Source organism: Crinia signifera, chromosome 5 (genome assembly GCF_055691185.1).
Source record: "Crinia signifera chromosome 5, ASM5569118v1, whole genome shotgun sequence".
NCBI classification, from domain to species: domain Eukaryota; kingdom Metazoa; phylum Chordata; class Amphibia; order Anura; family Myobatrachidae; genus Crinia; species Crinia signifera.
The window spans coordinates 330,502,794-330,522,469 of record NC_139221.1 but is presented as its reverse complement, the minus strand read 5'-3'; the positions used below and the strand labels follow the sequence as shown (position 1 = coordinate 330,522,469).

The 19,676-nt window shown below is 48.6% G+C and overlaps 1 protein-coding gene across 9 annotated transcripts in view; it reads right to left on the bottom strand.

Moving 5' to 3' along the window:
* The window catches only part of PLEC (plectin), a 288,841-nt gene that overhangs the window by 195,849 nt on the left and 73,316 nt on the right, over positions 1–19,676 (bottom strand). For 2 of the 9 annotated variants that reach the window (XM_083145013.1, XM_083145014.1), the window contains exon 1: positions 18,250–18,364. The exons of the other annotated variants lie outside the window; for them this stretch is intronic. In XM_083145013.1, the coding sequence (XP_083001139.1) occupies positions 18,250–18,295 (46 nt within the window). In that variant the 5' untranslated portion in view covers positions 18,296–18,364. Of the gene's footprint in view, positions 1–18,249; positions 18,365–19,676 lie in introns of those variants that run through there. 9 annotated transcript variants of the gene reach the window in all.

Genomic DNA, 19,676 nt, shown 5'->3' with positions numbered 1-19,676 from the left:
CCACACTTATGTCAACATTTACATGTGTTGACCTTTCTGTGTTGATTTTTTTCTTGTGGCGATTCGTGTCACACCCCCCGCAACCCCCCCTCCGGCGATTCGCGGCACCCCCCCCCCCCGACCCCCCCCCCCTCCCGCAATTCGCGCCAACCCCCCACCGGAACCCCCATGAACCCCGCTCTCCCGCGATTCGCGGCACCCACCCCCCGCAACCCCCCCCCCTCCCGCAAATCGCGGCACCCCCCGCGATTCGCGGCAGCCCCAGGATTAAATGGCACATGCAAAACACTGACACGGCTATGGTCGACAATGAAAAAGGTTGACATGAGTTTTTGAAGATTTATTTCATTTTTTGAATGTTTTCATATTCATTGTCATGTGTCAACATGGACACCAATGAAGTGGCACACTTATGTCAACATTTACATGTGTTGACCTTTCTGTGTTGATTTTTTTTGTGGCGATTCGCGTCACACCCCCCCGCAACCCCCCCTCCCACGATTCGCGGCACCCCCCGTGACCCCCCACCTCCCGCAATTCGCGGCAACCCCCCACCGGAACCCCTGTGAACCCCGCCCTCCCGCGATTCGCGGCACCCAACCCCGCGACCCCCCCCCTCCCGCAATTCGCGGCACCCCCCGTGATTCGCGGCAGCTCCAGAATTAAATTGCACATGGAAAACACTGACATGGCTATGGTCGACAATGAAAAAGGTTGACATGAGTTTTTGAAGTTTTTTTTTTCATTTTTTGAATATTTTCATATTCATTCTCATGTGTCGACATGGACACCAATGAAGTGCCACACTTATGTCAACATTTACATGTGTTGACCTTTCTGTGTTGATTTTTTCTTGTGGCGATTTGCGTCACACCCCCCCCACAACCCCCACTCCCGCGATTAACGGCACACACCCACACACACACCTCCCCCGCGATTCTCGCGGCAGCTCCAGAATTAAATTGCACATGGAAAACACTGACATGGCTATGGTCGACAATGAAAAAGGTTGACATGAGTTTTTGAAGTTTTTTTTTTCATTTTTTGAATGTTTTCATATTCATTCTCATGTGTCGACATGGACACCAATGAAGTGCCACACTTATGTCAACATTTACATGTGTTGACCTTTCTGTGTTGATTTTTTCTTGTGGCGATTCGCGTCACACCCCCCCACCCCCCCCGCAACCCCCACTCCCGCGATTCACGGCACACACACACCCCCCCCCGCGATTCTCGGCACCCCACCCCGTGACCCCCCCTCCCGTGATTCACGGCACACCCCCCGCGACCCCCCCTACCATGATTCGCCGCAACCCCCGCCCCCGTAACCCCCCTCCCGCGATTTGCGGCAACCCACCCCGCGACCCCCCTCCCGCGATTCTCTGCAATCCCTCCCCTCCCGCGATTCGCAGCATCCACCCCCCCACAACCCCCCCTCCTGCAATTCGCGGCACCCCCCGCGACCCCCCTCCTGCAATTCGCGGCACCCTCTGCGACCCCCCCTCCCGCGATTTGCGGACACCTAAGTTGCAATACAGGCATCTTTCATACAATTCTAACCATATTTCTCATATACAAACGTTCACAAATTAAGGGGGCGCAGCCCCTTACGACGGTGTGAAGAGCGCCCGTAGGGCGCGATGAATCACCTAGTATATATATATATATATATATATATATATATATATATATATATATATATATATATATATATATATATATATGTCACACAGACCCCGGATGATTCGGAGACTCTCTCACTACTACAGTAACTATACAGGAGAGGGAGCGAGAGAGCCAGGACAGAATACTAGCGACCTATTCCGGGAAACATTCCCGCCGCGTCTGCCCGTACGGAACAAGGACAGGAGGGGACAATAAACCTCTATAACATAATATTTACACCATCACCATGGCAACAGGGATCCGGAAGAGTGTAATACAGAGAGCTGGGGCATTAACCCCTTGCTATTACATTATATACAGTATACACAGACAGTGGGTATATTATATAACAAGCAGACACAGCTTTATACCATATGGCCGAAGCGAGAAATCTATTTACACAAAGACAAGCAAACGCCCAGATCCCAGCGATCAGTGTAATGAGTCACGGGCACATCCTGATCAGACATTAACTCATGCGGAGAATAAACAGCTCCCGTACCCTGTATATACTCACTACTGCTGCATGTAACTACATATACTGCTGCCATACACTGTATATACTCACTACTGCTGCATGTAACTACATATACTGCTGCCATACACTGTATATACTCACTACTGCTGCATGTAACTACATATACTGCTGCCATACACTGTATATACTCACTACTGCTGCATGTAACTACATATACTGCTGCCATACACTGTATATACTCACTACTGCTGCATGTAACTACATATACTGCTGCCGTACACTGTATATACTCACTACTGCTGCATGTAACTACATATACTGCTGCCATACACTGTATATACTCACTACTGCTGCATGTAACTACATATACTGCTGCCATACACTGTATATACTCACTACTGCTGCATGTAACTACATATACTGCTGCCGTACCCTGTATATACTCACTACTGCTGCATGTAACTACATATACTGCTGCCATACACTGTATATACTCACTACTGCTGCATGTAACTACATATACTGCTGCCATACACTGTATATACTCACTACTGCTGCATGTAACTACATATACTGCAGCCATACACTGTATATACTCACAACTGCTGCATGTAACTACATATACTGCTGCCATACACTGTATATACTCACTACTGCTGCATGTAACTACATATACTGCTGCCATACACTGTATATACTCACTACTGCTGCATGTAACTACATATACTGCTGCCATACACTGTATATACTCACTACTGCTGCATGTAACTACATATACTGCTGCCATACACTGTATATACTGCTGCCATACACTGTATATACACTGTATATACTCACAACTGCTGCATGTAACTACATACACTGCTGCCGTACACTGTATATACTCACTACTGCTGCATGGAACTACATACACTGCTGCCGTACCCTGTATATACTCACTACTGCTGCATGTAACTACATACACTGCTGCCGTACACTGTATATACTCACTACTGCTGCATGTAACTACATATACTGCTGCCATACACTGTATATACTCACTACTGCTGCATGTAACTACATATACTGCTGCCGTACCCTGTATATACTCACTACTGCTGCATGTAACTACATATACTGCTGCCGTACCCTGTATATACTCACTACTGCTGCATGTAACTACATATACTGCTGCCATACCCTGTTTATACTCACTACTGCTGCATGTAACTACATATACTAAAGCCATACACTGTATATACTCAAAACTGTTTTATAGATATCCATATACAGCCCATGTACACTACATATACTCACTACTGCTCTATAGAACCCCATATACAGCCCATGTACACTACATATACTCACTACTGCTGCATGTAACTACATACACTGTTGCAGTACCATGTATATACTCACTACTGCTGCATGTAACTACATATACTGCTGCCATACACTGTATATACTCACTACTGCTGCATGTAACTACATATACTGCTGCCATACACTGTATATACTCACTACTGCTGCATGTAACTACATATACTGCTGCCATACCCTGTATATACTCACTACTGCTGCATGTAACTACATATACTGCTGCCATACCCTGTATATACTCAAAACTGCTCTATAGATATCCATATACAGCCCATGTACACTACATATACTCACTACTGCTCTATAGAACCCCATATACAGCCCTTGTACACTATATATATACTCACTACTGCTCTATAGAACCCCATATACAGCCCATGTACACGACATATACTCACTACTGCTCTATAGATCTCCATATACAGCCCATGTACACTACATATACTCACTACTGCTCTATATATCTCCATATACAGCCCATGTACACTACATATACTCACTACAGCTCCCGTACACTGTATATACTCACTACTGCTGCATGGAGCTACATATACTGCTACCATACACTGTATATACTCACTACTGCTGCATGTAACTACATATACTGCTGCCATACACTGTATATACTCACTACTGCTGCATGTAACTACATATACTGCTGCCATACCCTGTATATACTCACTACTGCTGCATGTAACTACATATACTGCTGCCATACCCTGTATATACTCAAAACTGCTCTATAGATATCCATATACAGCCCATGTACACTACATATACTCACTACTGCTCTATAGAACCCCATATACAGCCCTTGTACACTATATATATACTCACTACTGCTCTATAGAACCCCATATACAGCCCATGTACACGACATATACTCACTACTGCTCTATAGATCTCCATATACAGCCCATGTACACTACATATACTCACTACTGCTCTATATATCTCCATATACAGCCCATGTACACTACATATACTCACTACAGCTCCCGTACACTGTATATACTCACTACTGCTGCATGGAGCTACATATACTGCTACCATACACTGTATATACTCACTACTGCTGCATGTAACTTCATATACTGCTGCCGTACACTGTATATACTCACTACTGCTGCATGTAACTACATATACTGCTGCCGTACCCTGTATATACTCACTACTGCTGCATGTAACTACATATACTGCTGCCGTACCCTGTATATACTCACTACTGCTGCATGTAACTACATATACTGCTGCCGTACCCTGTATATACTCACTACTGCTGCATGTAACTACATATACTGCTGCCATACACTGTATATACTCAAAACTGCTCTATAGATCACCATATACAGCCCATGTACACTACATATACTCACTACTGCTCTATAGAACCCCATATACAGCCCATGTACACTACATATACTCACTACTGCTCTATAGATATCCATATACAGCCCATGTACACTACATATACTCACTACTGCTCTATAGATATCCATACACAGCCCATGTACATGACATATACTCACTACTGCTCTATAGATCTCCAAATACAGCCCATGTACACGACATATACTCACTACTGCTCTATAGATCACCATATACAGCCCATGTACACTACATATACTCACTACTGCTCTATATATTGCCATATACAGCCCATGTACACTACATATACTCACTACTGCTCTATAGATATCCATATACAGCCCATGTACATGACATATACTCACTACTGCTCTATAGATCACCATATACAGCCCATGTACACTACATATACTCACTACTGCTCTATATATTGCCATATACAGCCCATGTACACTACATATACTCACTACTGCTCTATAGATATCCATATACAGCCCATGTACACTACATATTCTCACTACTGCTCTATATATCTCCATATACAGCCCATGTACACTACATATTCTCACTACTGCTCTATATATCTCCATATACAGCCCATGTACACTACATATACTCACTACTGCTCTATAGATCTCCATATACAGCCCACGTACACTACATATACTCACTACTGCTCTATAGATCACCATATACAGCCCATGTACACTACATATACTCACTACTGCTCTATATATTGCCATATACAGCCCATGTACACTACATATACTCACTACTGCTCTATAGATCATTATATACAGCCCATGTACACTAGATATACTCACTACTGCTCTATATATTGCCATAAACAGCCCATGTACACTACATATACTCACTACTGCTCTATAGATATCCATATATAGCCCATGTACACTACATATACTCACTACTGCTCTATATATCTCCCTATACAGCCCATGTACACTACATATACTCACTACTGCTCCCGTACCCTTTATATACTCACTACTGCTCTTTAGATATCCATATACAGCCAATGTACACTATATATACTCACTACTGCTCTATAGATATCCATGTACAGCCCATGTACACTACATATACTCACTACTGCTCTATAGATATCCATATCCAGCCCATGTACACTACATATACTCAATACTGCTCTATATATCTCCATATACAGCCCATGTACACTACATATACTCAATACTGCTCTATATATCTCCATATATAGCCCTTGTACACTACATATACTCACTACTGATCTATATAACCCCATATGCAGCCTATGTACACTACATATACTCACTACTGCTCTATATAACCCCATATACAGCCCATGTACACTACATATACTCACTACTGCTCTATATATCTCCATATACAGCCCATGTACACTACACATACTCACTACTGATCTATATATCCCCATATACAGCCCATGTACACTGCATATACTCACTACTGCTCTATATATCTCCATATACAGCCCATGTACACTACACATACTCACTACTGATCTATATATCCCTATATACAGCCCATGTACACTACATATACTCACCACTGCTCTATAGATATCCATATATAGCCCTTGTACACTACATATACTCACTACTGCTCTATATAACCCCATATGCAGGCAATGTACACTACATATACTCACTACTGCTCTATAGATCGCCATATACAGCCCATGTACACTACACATACTCACTACTGCTCTATATATCCCCATATACAGCCCATGTACACTATATATATACACTCACTACTGCTCTATAGATATCCATATACTGCCCATTTACACTACATATACTCACTACTGCTCTATATAACCCCATATACACTACATATACTCACTACTGCTCTATGTATCTCCATACACAGCCCATGTACACAACATATACTCACTACTGCTCTATATAACCCCATGTACACTACATATACTCACTACTGCTCTATATATCTCCATATACAGCCCATGTACACTACATATACTCACTACTGCCCTATAGATCACCATATACAGGCCATGTACACAACATATAGTCACTACTGCTCTATAGATATCCATAGACAGCCCATGTACACTACATATAGTCACTATTGCTCTATAGATATCCATATACAGCCCATGTACACTACATATACTCACTACTGCTCTATAAATATCATATACAGCCCATGTACACTACATATAATCACTACTGCTCCATAGATATCCATATACAGCCCATGTACACTACATATACTCACTACAGCTCTATGTATCTCCATATACAGCCCATGTACACAACATATACTCACTACTGGTCTATATATCTCCATATACAGCCCATGTACACTACATATACTCACTACTGCTCTATAGATATCCATATACAGCCTATGTACACTACATATACTCACTACAGCTCTATAGATATCCATATACAGCCCATGTACACTACATATACTCACTACAGCTCTATAGATATCCATATACAGCCCATGTACACTACATATACTCACTACTGCTCTATATATCACCATAAACAGCCCATGTACACTACATATACTCACTGCTGCTCTATAGATATCCATATACAGCCCATGTACACTACATATACTGAATACTGCTCTATATAACCCCATATACAGCCCATGTACACGACATATACTCACTACTGCTCTATATATCTTGATATACAGCCCATGTACACTACACATACTCACTCCTGCTCAATATGTCTCCATATACAGCCCATGTACACTACATATACTCACTACTGCTCTATATATCTCCATATACAGCCCATGTACACTACATATACTCACTACTGCTCTATATATCTCCATATACAGCCCATGTACACTACATATACTCACTACTGCTCTATATATCTCCATATACAGCCCATGTACACTACATATACTCACTACTGCTCTATAGATCGCCATATACAGCCCATGTACACTACATATACTCAATACTGCTCTATATATCCCCATATACAGCCCATGTACACTACATATACTCACTACTGCTCTATATATCCCCATATACAGCCCATGTACACTACATAAAAAGATATCTCTATAAGGCTCTAGGCAAAGCTCCCGGTACAATGCGCTTAATTCAGTCCTAATCACATGACTTCTCTCAAAATGGACAAAACCGTACTACACTGCAGGTGGGGCAGATGTAACATGTGCAGAGAGAGTTATATTTGGGTGGGGTATGTTCAAACTAAAATCTATATTGCAGTGTAAGAATAAAGCAGCCAGTATTTACTCTGCACAAAAACAAAATAACTCATACAAATCTAACTCTCTCTGCACCTGTTACATCTGCCCCACCTGCGTTACAGCATGGTTTTGTCAATTTTGAGATCAAATTTGTCCGCTGATCAGATCTGAATTAGCAGGCAGTAACCCTGCATGTGAATACACCTGTATGTAGCAGTACCTTTATCAGGTGCAATGCAATAAGGGCCTGCACCAACCTCCGAGTGGACGGGGGATGTGGGTGAGACACCCCCCCCCCCTTCTCACCGTGGTGCCATGTTCCGCTTCCCCTACATGTGAGGGGGGGGGGGGGGGGGTGGAGCATCCCATGGGTAACATATAATTAGTGATTAGTGTTACTGACATTATCTGGTTACTGCTTAGGACAGAGGTTATTCTCTGTATGGTCACAGCTGCCTCTGTCACTCTGGGGTGTCCTTGTAGAAGTGGGGTGACCTCTAGGACAGGCCCCGCTGTGTTATACATAGCTACTGGGTAATGGGGGCGAGTTTGCAAAGGCAACAATGTATCGAAGATTTTGCAGCAGGAAGTGAAGCAGTAATTTACATATAGGGCAAGCGGCTGGTATTATCCGTATATGATATATACGGATAATACCATGTACAACTGCTGGTGGTAGTCTGGGGGGGGGGGGGCGCCCAGCACAGGGCAAGACCGCACCACTTGCCGGGTTCCTCCACGCCAAAAAGTTGCACACATCACTAAAGTTCGAGCATTTCCCTCCACAACGTAGGACTCGCACACGAACGGCTGCCCCCCTGTCTGCCAGGCCGGCCATGTTTAGGGCCACAGCAGCTGCGTACGACATCGCGGCCCATCTCCAGCGCACACCTGCATTTTTAAGGGGTCCATCGCCGCCCCCTGTCAGCACCAGCGACATTGTGCTCTAATAGGGAGCAACACTTGAATTTCACGGTCGGTGCCATCTAGTGCCCGGTGGCGGGTAAAACACTGGAATCCCCCCTATAGAGCTGAGGTGCAGAGTTAGCTTTTTACTATATAGTAAATCTGGAAAGATATTTGTATATAATTTCATCCAATACTGTCCCAGAGATCCTGGGTAGTGCTGGGTTACCGAACATCACCAATTTCCTCAGCCTGCATGCTAAATAATGGCGATGAGGTCACAAGTGTCCAGATATAACGGATGACATCACTCATCTCTGATTACACAGCTATAATTACCACAGTACATTAGCACCATGTCCAGTCCAGGCTCCCCATGGCTGTGGTCTGCTGGCGCCCTCTGGAGGAGCTCAGAGGAATATGTAGCACATACAGTATAGAGGGACATTTACTAAGAATACGACTCGGTCATATTATCGTTAATACGAAGCAATACGACTGGCTACGGATACATTTTTTAAGAAATATGATTTGTATATATAGATTAACTAAGCTGCTCTATTTACTGCAGTGTAAAACAAAAATAGGTCCCCCGTATTTTGTGAACCAGCACCAGGGTCATGCCACATCCGGGGTACACTTATTACATATATAGCAGCCAAAGCATTTCCCCCTGACCGGTCAGCATGGGCCGCATGCTGGGACTTGTGGTTCTCCAAGTCCCAGTATACGGCCCAGGCCTGCTGGGACTCATAGTTCCACAGCAGAACCCAATAGTTTTTTTTTCTATTTTTACACATTTATCAGCCCGGTGGCCACAGCCCAGGTGTACCGGGGACAGACCCAGGCTTCAGCCTGAGTAGGTAAATTCCGGAGGGGGGGGGTAAATTCTTCATTGGGGGGTCCCCACTTCCCCAGGACCACTGCCAAGGCTGACTAGTCAGTAGGGTTAATGTTTTGGCCGCGGGACCTTATATAATAAGTGTCCCCCGGCTGTGGCATTACCCTGCTGCCTGGTTGGGCCTGGTGCTGGTCATTTTGTCCCCCCTATTTTGGTAACAGGACCGGCCCTTGAGCCTGGTGATGGATTTAAAAAATACGGGGAACCCCTTTTTAAATTGTTCCCTGATTGTTTTATTATTTATTTAGTCATTTTTTTTTACACTGAAGCCTGCACGGATCTGACAAATCTGACTGATACGGCGGATGTGACCGATACGGCGGATGTGACCGATACGGCGGATGTGACCGATACGGCGGACGTGACCGATACGGCGGACGTGACCGATACGGCGGACGTGACCGATACGGCGGACGTGACCGATACGGCGGACGTGACCGATACGGCGGACCTGACCGATACGGCGGACCTGACCGATACGGCGGATCTGACCGATACGGCGGATCTGACCGATACGGCGGATCTGACCGATACGGCGGATCTGACCGATACGGCGGATCTGACCGATACGGCGGATCTGACCGATACGGCGGATCTGACCGATACGGCGGATCTGACCGATACGGCGGATCTGACCGATACGGCGGATCTGACCGATACGGCGGATCTGACCGATACGGCGGATCTGACCGATACGGTGGATCTGACTGATACGACTGGTCCGTGCACGCTTCTGCCAAATATGGTTAGAAAATAAAGTGTATTTTCCAGGTGTTTTTTTCCCGGCAATTAGCGTCCGTATCCCGTTAATTGTAGCATCTGTATTGATTAGTAAATTAGGAATCAAAATTCGTTTGAATGGCGATTCCTATTGGTATCCTTTCGATGCGTATACATTCGTATTCGTAAATACAAATGTGCCATGAATACAAATTGCGGTATAAATGCAGAACATACGAATACACATAAAATAGGCGTATTTTTTAATACGACTGTGCCTATTTTATGCATATTTAGCTTAGTAAATAAATAATAATAAATAGTAAATTTCCCCCGTAGGAATCCAGCCCCAGACGCTGAGCGCACGGATCACCGCGAGGGAGCTTACTGCTGGCACCAACATAACATACATCATATATTATATAAGCATATTAGAAATGATGCCAGTACAGATATAACACAAGCACTCATCTAAAGGTTCCAAAGGGGAAGATGTATCAAACTTCAGAGATAAAGTAGAGAGTGATAAACTACCAGCCAATCAGATGCTAGCTGCCATGTTACAGGCACAGGGGCAGATTTATTAAGCTTGGAGAAGAGATAAACTGGAGATAAAGCGGAGAAAAGGTAACAGGAGATAAAGCACCAGCCAATCAGCTGTGTTTGAAAAAGACAGTTGGGAGCTGATTGGCTGGTGCTTTATCTCCTTTTACCTTTTCTCCGCTTTATCTCCAGTTTATCTCTTCTCCAAGCTTAATAAATCTGCCCCATAGTTTCAAAAATGACACTTAAGGCCCCCATACACTAGGGCGACTTGTCCTTAGGACAAGTCGCCCCCGACTTCCCCGGCTTGATTTATCACATGTAAAAAACCCGGGGTGCAGGGGGGGGGGCTACAGAGCAGGGCTGCTGGTGGGAGCAGGGGACGCTGCGGGGGACACAGGCGGCATAGAGCCGGGCAGAGGGAGCCGGGAGCTGTCAGTGCTAGAAAAAAAAGTCTATACAATGAATGGGCAGCCTGTGATTGGCTGAGCGCTCTCTCAGCCAATTGCTGACTGGCTGAGAGAGCGCTCAGCCAATCACAGGCTGCCCATTCATTGTATGGGCTTTTTTTTTTTTTATTCAGTACTGACAGCTCCCGGCTCCCCCTGCCCGGCTCTATGCCGCCTGTGTCCCCCGCAGCGTCCCCAGCCCCCCCTGCTCCCTCTACCGCCGCGCCGCCCCACTAGGTCCCAAGTCGGGTGGTCGGACGTGCAGCAGGTCCGACCACCCGATGCAGATCCGATGCGCACGGGACCGCGCATCGGATCTGAGGGGACATCAAAACTAGCCGATTTTGGTCCGATTTCGGCCAGATCCGACTGATCTGGCTGAAATCTGACCAAAATCGGCTAGTGTATGGGGCCTTTAGAAGCCGGCCGATGGTAGCGGTGGATGGAGGTGCAGGGGACATGGCTCAATCAATGCAATGGCAGGGGGTGGTTGAGAGGGCAACGTCCCCCAAAGGCAATGCAGGGGCATGGCTGCACGCTGGCATAATTGTGGCCACGCCCATCCACTTTTACACTGCCAAGATTACCAGCATTGCAGACCGGGGTGCATGGCGATGATGGAGTGATTCTCAGCGAATTGAGTCATTAGAACCCCAGAACTGCCCCCCTTCTGTGGAGGCTGCAGGGGGTGTGGGACGGGGTGTGATCAGATGCTGGAGCAGGGTCTTTGAGACCTGCCTGGGGATTTTCGGGAGCCTAGCGCCACTTCCAGGAGAGTAGGCAAATATACTTTCTCTCCAAGATCTGACACATCTTATATATATATATATATATATATATATATATATATATATATCTCTATATATATATATATATATAGATATATATATATATCTATATATATATATATATATATATATATATATACACACACATAGGCATAGCATACTGTGGATGTGCCGGTGGTGATTTATTACAGGACAGGTTCAGCCGGTACCCAGCAGCTTTCTCACCAGATTCCTGCAGTGAGTGATTTACAGGCCGGGACAGAACACTGGCTCCTTTCACACAGACACAATTCCCTGCAGTAAATCATCCCACGTGGGCTCTAGGGGTCCTGAGAAAAGCCGTTCGCTCAATAGCCCCCTTTATCTCAGCGCCCAAAACCTACGTGGCTGCCATTCACCTCCATTCACTGGGCACTGTAACAGAGGTGTCCCCCCAGGAATGGCCACATTCTCCTACCGTCACTAGAGGGCATCCTGGTAACTGAGCACCAAACCCAGCACAGGTCGCTCGCAGGCCTCACCTACACGGGGACCGATGCAATCAGACGCCCAATCGGGCACAACAGTGGGTAATTATTGGGGATTTCATGGTCCTCACTCACAGGCAGGACAACACGGAGGTCATGGGTTCCATTCCCACCATGGCCCTAACTGTGTGGAGTTTGTATAGTCTCCCCGTACTTGCGTGGGTTTCCTCCGGGTACTACAGTTTACTCCCACAATCTAAAAATATACATATGAATTTACTCTTGGTCAAATGGTATAATAAAGGTATTGAGACATTTTTATCATTAATATAATATAATATACGTGTGAAGTCCATCCAACTCTTCCGGAGGTTTTTTTGAGCGCTGCTATTTTTCTTATTGTCCAAGTGTCTGATTGTGTGTCTACAAAACCTACATCTCTTTCTCTCTCACACATGCACAAACACAGAGGCACTCACAAGGTCGCAGACTAGCATTCGAAGCATTTGCTGCGAGGGGGCTATCTAGTAATAACATATGATGAAGGCGGAAGCCTGGCCAGGCTGTGGCTGTACAGATTTTGAGGAACTACAAGTCCCAGCACGCAGTTTAAGCATTGTCTGATAGGGCATGCTTGGACTTATAGTTCCACAACATCTGTAGAGCCACAGCCTGGCCAGCTACAGAGGAGGAGAAACGGAGTACAGTCCTACAGAAGCCATGCCAGGTTCCACTGCTGGGGACAGTGTGCCAGGCTGTGACACATGGCTAAACGCGCCGCTATAACACTTCCTGCATCACCTGAGCAGCGAGGCGAAGCAGGAGGGGAGACCGACAAGATGTATTAACATCTTGTCCGCCCAAGTGGGGGAGCGCTAACTCCCACCTCCGACGATGTCCCCTCCTGTTTCTTTTCCCCCGGCCGGCTGACTGCGTATGCGAGGGATCTCCCTACTTACGCGAGGACCCCAGCGCAGCTCAGAGCCAGCAGCATGTGTCTGTGCTGCGTTATATGTCTGCGCTGCGTTATGTGCCTGCTCTGCGTTATGTGTCTGTGCTGCGTTATGTGTCTGCTCTGCGTTATGTGTCTGTGCTGCGTTATGTGTCTGTGCTGCGTTATGTGCCTGCTCTGCGTTGTGTGTCTGTGCTGCGTTATGTGCCTGTGCTGTGAATCGGGCCCCAGTATGGCAGCTGTCGGAGGGGCACTGAGCCCTGTTATAGGGCATGAGCTGCACAATCAGATGTGCAGTACATGGCATTACTGGGGTAATAAGGGCATCACTTCCTATATAACGCATCTGATCAGTAAGAATGGTCTGCGTGCCCTTCAGGTAACGGGCTCCGGTCCAGCAGTACCGGAGCTGCCCGCGGGGCACAGAGCACCCCCTGTCAGGCTGGCGAGGGACTATCACAGGTGGGATTACCACCTTGCTGGGTTTGGTCCAATTTGTGGAGGTTACAGCCATATGTGGCGCCCCAGGGCCACATCGCACAGACAGGCTGATATATAATGTGCACAATATACACTTGGCAGCAGAGCTGACAGTCACTTAGAAAAACAGCAAGAGAACTGTCATCACCCAGCCAGGGAGATGACAATAGAGTGTGACAGGTCTCCTGCAGTATCTGAGCTCTCTGCCTGCAATGCTACAGCAGCCACGTGTGAGCGTGCACCCCAATACCTCACTAGCAGTAAGCAGGCTCCCCAACATACGCCAGCTCTCGGGCTGAGCAAGGGCCCACCTAGTGAGCAGCGCAACCCAGAGGTACTGACCTTTATCTGCAGCAAACATGCTGACCCTCTGTGTGCACCAGTCTCACCACTCCCACAATGCACCAGACGCAGCCCAGCACTGGGACGCGTGGACTTTGGGTTACACTGACACTCCTCCTGGGAAGCTAAAACTACACCCACACCTTCCCAAGTCCTGCACCTGTCCATTATACCTGCTCCTGCACCTGTCCATTATTCCTGCTCCTGCACCTATCCCTCACACCTGCTCCTGCACCTATCCCTCACACCTGCTGCAGGTGAGTCTGCAGGTCACACACCTGCCTCAGTCCTGCACCTGTCCATTATACCTGCTCCTGCACCTGTCCATTATACCTGCTCCTGCACCTATCCCTCACACCTGCTGCAGGTGTGACTGTGGGTCACACACCTGCCTGAGTCCTGCACCTATCCCTCACACCTGCTGCAGGTGAGTCTGTGGGTCACACACCTGCCTCAGTCCTGCACTTATCCCTCATAACTGCTGCATGTGAGTCTATGGGTCACACACCCACACCTGCCTCAGTCCTGCACTTATCCCTCATACCTGCTGCAGGTGAGTCTATGGGTCACACACCCACACCTGCCTCATACTTATCTCTCATACCTGCTGCAGCTGAGTCTGTGGGTCACACACCTGCCTCAGTCCTGCACTTATCCCTCATACCTGCTGCAGGTGAGTCTGTGGGTCACACAACTGCACCTGCCTCAGTCCTGCACTTATCCCTAACACCACTGCAGCTGAGTCTGCCGGTCACACACCTGCCTCAGTCCTGCACTTATACCTCATACCTGCTGCAGGTGAGTCTGCGGGTCACACACCTGCCTCAGTCCTGCACCTATCCCTCATACCTGCTGCAGGTGAGTCTGTGGGTCACACACCTGCACCTGCCTCAGTCCTGCACCTATCCCTCATACCTGCTGCAGGTGAGTCTGGGTCACAGACATTCACAGTGTACGAAGAACGGTTCTAATGACCAGGCCCCAAAAGGACAGGGACACAGGGTGAAGGTGCCCACACACCTGGCACGATCACACAATATGCCGGGTACTCTAGTACCCATGAGTCAGCGATGGCAGTAAGTAGGTGACAATGACCCTGGTATCGGCTCTGGGCAGCAGAGACTGAAGTCAGTATCAGAAACAAAGTGGTGATGAAATGCCGCTCAGTGTCCTGATAAGGCAAATAGGGCCGGGAGCTGGTGACACTGTGATTCAGGCCTAACAGTGTCCCTGCAGACTCTCTCACAGCCCACCTGGCTGGCCACAGGCACAGAGGTCCCAGCACTGGGCACCACAGACTCTAGCACAGCTGCCTGGCCAGCCACAGGCACAGAGGTCCCAGTACTGGGCACCACAGACTCTCACACAGCCCGCCTGGCCGGCCACAGGCACAGAGGTCCCAGTACTGGGCACCACAGACTCTAGCACAGCCCGCCTGGCCGCCACAGGCACCGAGGTTCCAGCACTGGGGCCCACAGACTCTCACACAGCCTGCCTGACCGGCCACAGGCACCGAGGTTCCAGCACTGGGGCCCACAGACTAGCACAGCCGCCTGGCCAGCCACAGAGGTCCCAGTACTGGGCACCACAGACTCTCTCACAGCTGCCTGGCCAGCCACAGGCACCGAGGTTCCAGCACTGAGGCCCACAGACTCTCTCACAGCCCGCCTGGCCACAAACACTGACTTCCCAGTACTGGGCACCACAGACTCTCTCACAGCCCACCTGGCCGGCCACAGGCACCGAGGTCCCAGCACTGGGCACCACAGACTCTCTCACAGCTGCCTGGCCAGCCACAGGCACCGAGGTTCCAGCACTGGGGCCCACAGACTCTCTCACTGCCCGCCTGGCCACAAACACTGACTTCCCAGCACTGGGGCCCACAGACTCTAGCACAGCCGCCTGGCCAGCCACAGAGGTCCCAGTACTGGGCACCACAGACTCTCTCACAGCTACCTGGCCAGCCACAGGCACCGAGGTTCCAGCACTGGGGCCCACAGACTCTCTCACAGCCCGCCTGGCCACAAACACTGACTTCCCAGCACTGGGGCCCACAGACTCTCACAGCCTGTCTGGCCAGCCACAGGCACCAAGGTCCCAGCACTGGGGCCCACAGACTCTCGCACAGCCGCCTGGCCGGCCACAGCCACAGGCCGGTGTTAATCATGGTCAGATTTCGGCAACTGGTCCTGAGGCCGGTGACCCTGTCCTGCAGGCCAGCATGGGGCATCAGGCCCCCCTATCTGTGCTGTCTGCCCCTCATTACTCCCTGTGTGTATGGGTGATGCTGGCAGGGGCACAGTAGCACAGAGCCGCCCCTCTCATCTGTATTCCAGCTACAGAACAGTCTCCATACCAACCGGCCACAGGACTCCCCAACACATCACTATGGGGGGGATGTGTCCAGCAGTGATACGAGGGAACCAGGATAAGTAATGCAATGTTGTATAACTGGCCTATATCTAATCCCATGTAGTAAGAAGGCGATTTACAGGAGGTATAATTATACAGTATAGAAATCCCAATGCGAGCGCTGTCTGTTATCGCAGCCTGACCCCATTACAGCCCGGCACTCAGCCACGTTACAGCTGGGAATACCGGAACCATACACATAGTACCCGTGCCGGAGACGCAGAATAATACACATGGCAGCCGGGTCATGTGACCTGAAGCAGCGACTCCCATCTCTGGGATAATGAGACACTACTGATATTACACAGCTCCTGGGATATGTCACATCAATATCATCCTGTCTGCAGCATAGAGAGCTGAGACAGCTCACACACATGGCAGCTCCCACTACCCGTGTCATGGGAGCGTGGGGCTCAGTCACTGACTGGGGGTCAGATCATGGGAACCTGGGACTATTCCCTGACTGGGGGTCCCATCATGGGAGCGTGGGGCTCAGTCACTGACCGGGGTCTCCTCATGGACACGTGGGGCTCAATCAGTAACCAGGGGTGTGTGGGGCTCAGTCACTGTATACACCATACACCTTACACACAGCATGAAGAAATTGTATACAATATTTTGAATATTTTTGTGCATGAAACAAAGTGTGTGTGTGTGTGTGTGTGTGTGTGTACACAGCCATAGTACAGCAAAATGTCACTATCTCCGCTGTGTACAGAACATTCCTTACATCAGAGTCTCAGCCTGTATAACACCCTACGGCAGACAGAAAGCGGGCACATCACACCCACTCACACCTCCACACGTGGGCACACAACAATGGTGATCTGCTGGAAGTTGTGTGAGCAGCCCAGGAGCGAGTGAGCCCCCAGTGATACAATGTCACACACACCAGGAGCGGATGAGCCCCCAGTGACACAATGTCACACACACCAGCAGCCCAGGAGCGGGTGAGCCCCCAGTGATACAGTGTCACACACCAGCAGCCCAGGAGCGGGTGAGCCCCCAGTGATACAGTGTCACACACCAGCAGCCCAGGAGCGGTGAGGGGTGATCCTGTAGCCCCCATATCACAGGCAGGAACATGCTGGCTGCAGCTACCACAGGATAACACATGCCATGTGCTGGGAGGGACTACAGGTCCCAGCATGCATGCTTTCAGGTGCCCAGCTCTCCTCCTACCTTTCAGTGAGTTGATCTCATGCTGGATGGACCTGCAGGTGTCCATGATGCTACCAGTGGTGCTGGGATGAGAGTGCTGGAATCCCAGCCACCCTTCCTCCCAATGCAGATGTCAGAGCCAATCCCGGCCAGAGGGAGGGGGCAGAGACACAATGCGGCACCACAGAGGAGGGGGGCTCCCATTAACCCTGCCAAGGCTGGGGCCTGGGGCTCTGCTGTCTCCCTGCTGCAGTAGTCTCACCGTAGGATAAGACCCAGAGAGATGGAAATCCTGGCCTGCTGCTGCTGCAGAGAGGCGCTGAGGGCTGCAGTGCTGGGGAATATGAGGACAAAGTCCACACTGAGCCTTATCTACATCAATGCACCCCCTCACTTCTACATACATAGGAGTGGTAGTGCCCAACCCGCGGACAACACAATGGGCCTTATTCTGGTTTCATCGCTAACCGGCGCGTTCGCACATGGAGCCATGTTTTGCGTCTGTATATTTATGGGCATGTGTAGACGCTGGGAGTGAGGGGGCATGGCGGACTGCTAGTTCGCCATACCATTCACACCTAGCAGGGTGGGGGCAGCGGCGACGGGCTGCGCCCATGGGAAAATCCATGCGAAAGCGGGTGCCGGGGGGTGGGCAGTTGGCGGCACCGGATGTTACAGGGAACACACAAAGCTAAGACACCTGAAAGTGTTTTAGTCTTGCCCGCACCTTCCAAATCATTAGAAGGTTGGCGACCATGGCAGCTCCATACGCAGCCGTGCGGGCGACTCAGCGGGTGGGCGGTGTTGCGATGCATTTCGCAGCATTGTATGTGGGACAGAATAAGGCCCTATGTGTACTAGCGTTGGAGAAAAAGAATCAGCTCCTGGCATTTTTCAAACAGCCTGTAGGACGGCTGCTACTTTATCTCTCTCAACTTTAGGCTTACAACATAGACCCCATAGTATCATTTGTCCGCACTCATTTTCTGAATGTGTAAAATACAAAATAACAAAAAGCAATGGTATGTCCAGCCCCACTATGTCGTCATTGTATAGCGCTAACGTATTCTGCAGCGCAGTACAATCAGGGTGTCCCTGTGGTGTCACTTCTGGGTGTGATGCCTGCTACAGACAGGGAGAGGTGCGGCTGGCACTGTCCCTCCGGGTACACTGCAGGCGCTGGCAGTCACAGCGCTGATTTATTCATTAATCGAAAGGACTGCAGCGAGGAAACGGGCCAGGAAGGAAGCAATGTAATCCTGGGTGACGGCGGCTCTGGGCTCCAGGTCCGGGCTATTTATGTATTACCAGGATCTAATATAGCGCAGCAAATCCCAATGCACTTATCAATTGGTTCCAGCGTAAACACCTCATTGTATAAAGGTCTACCTTATTTACTAACATCCCCGCAATATCCATCCCCCAGGGCGGGCGCTGATGTCCAAGGC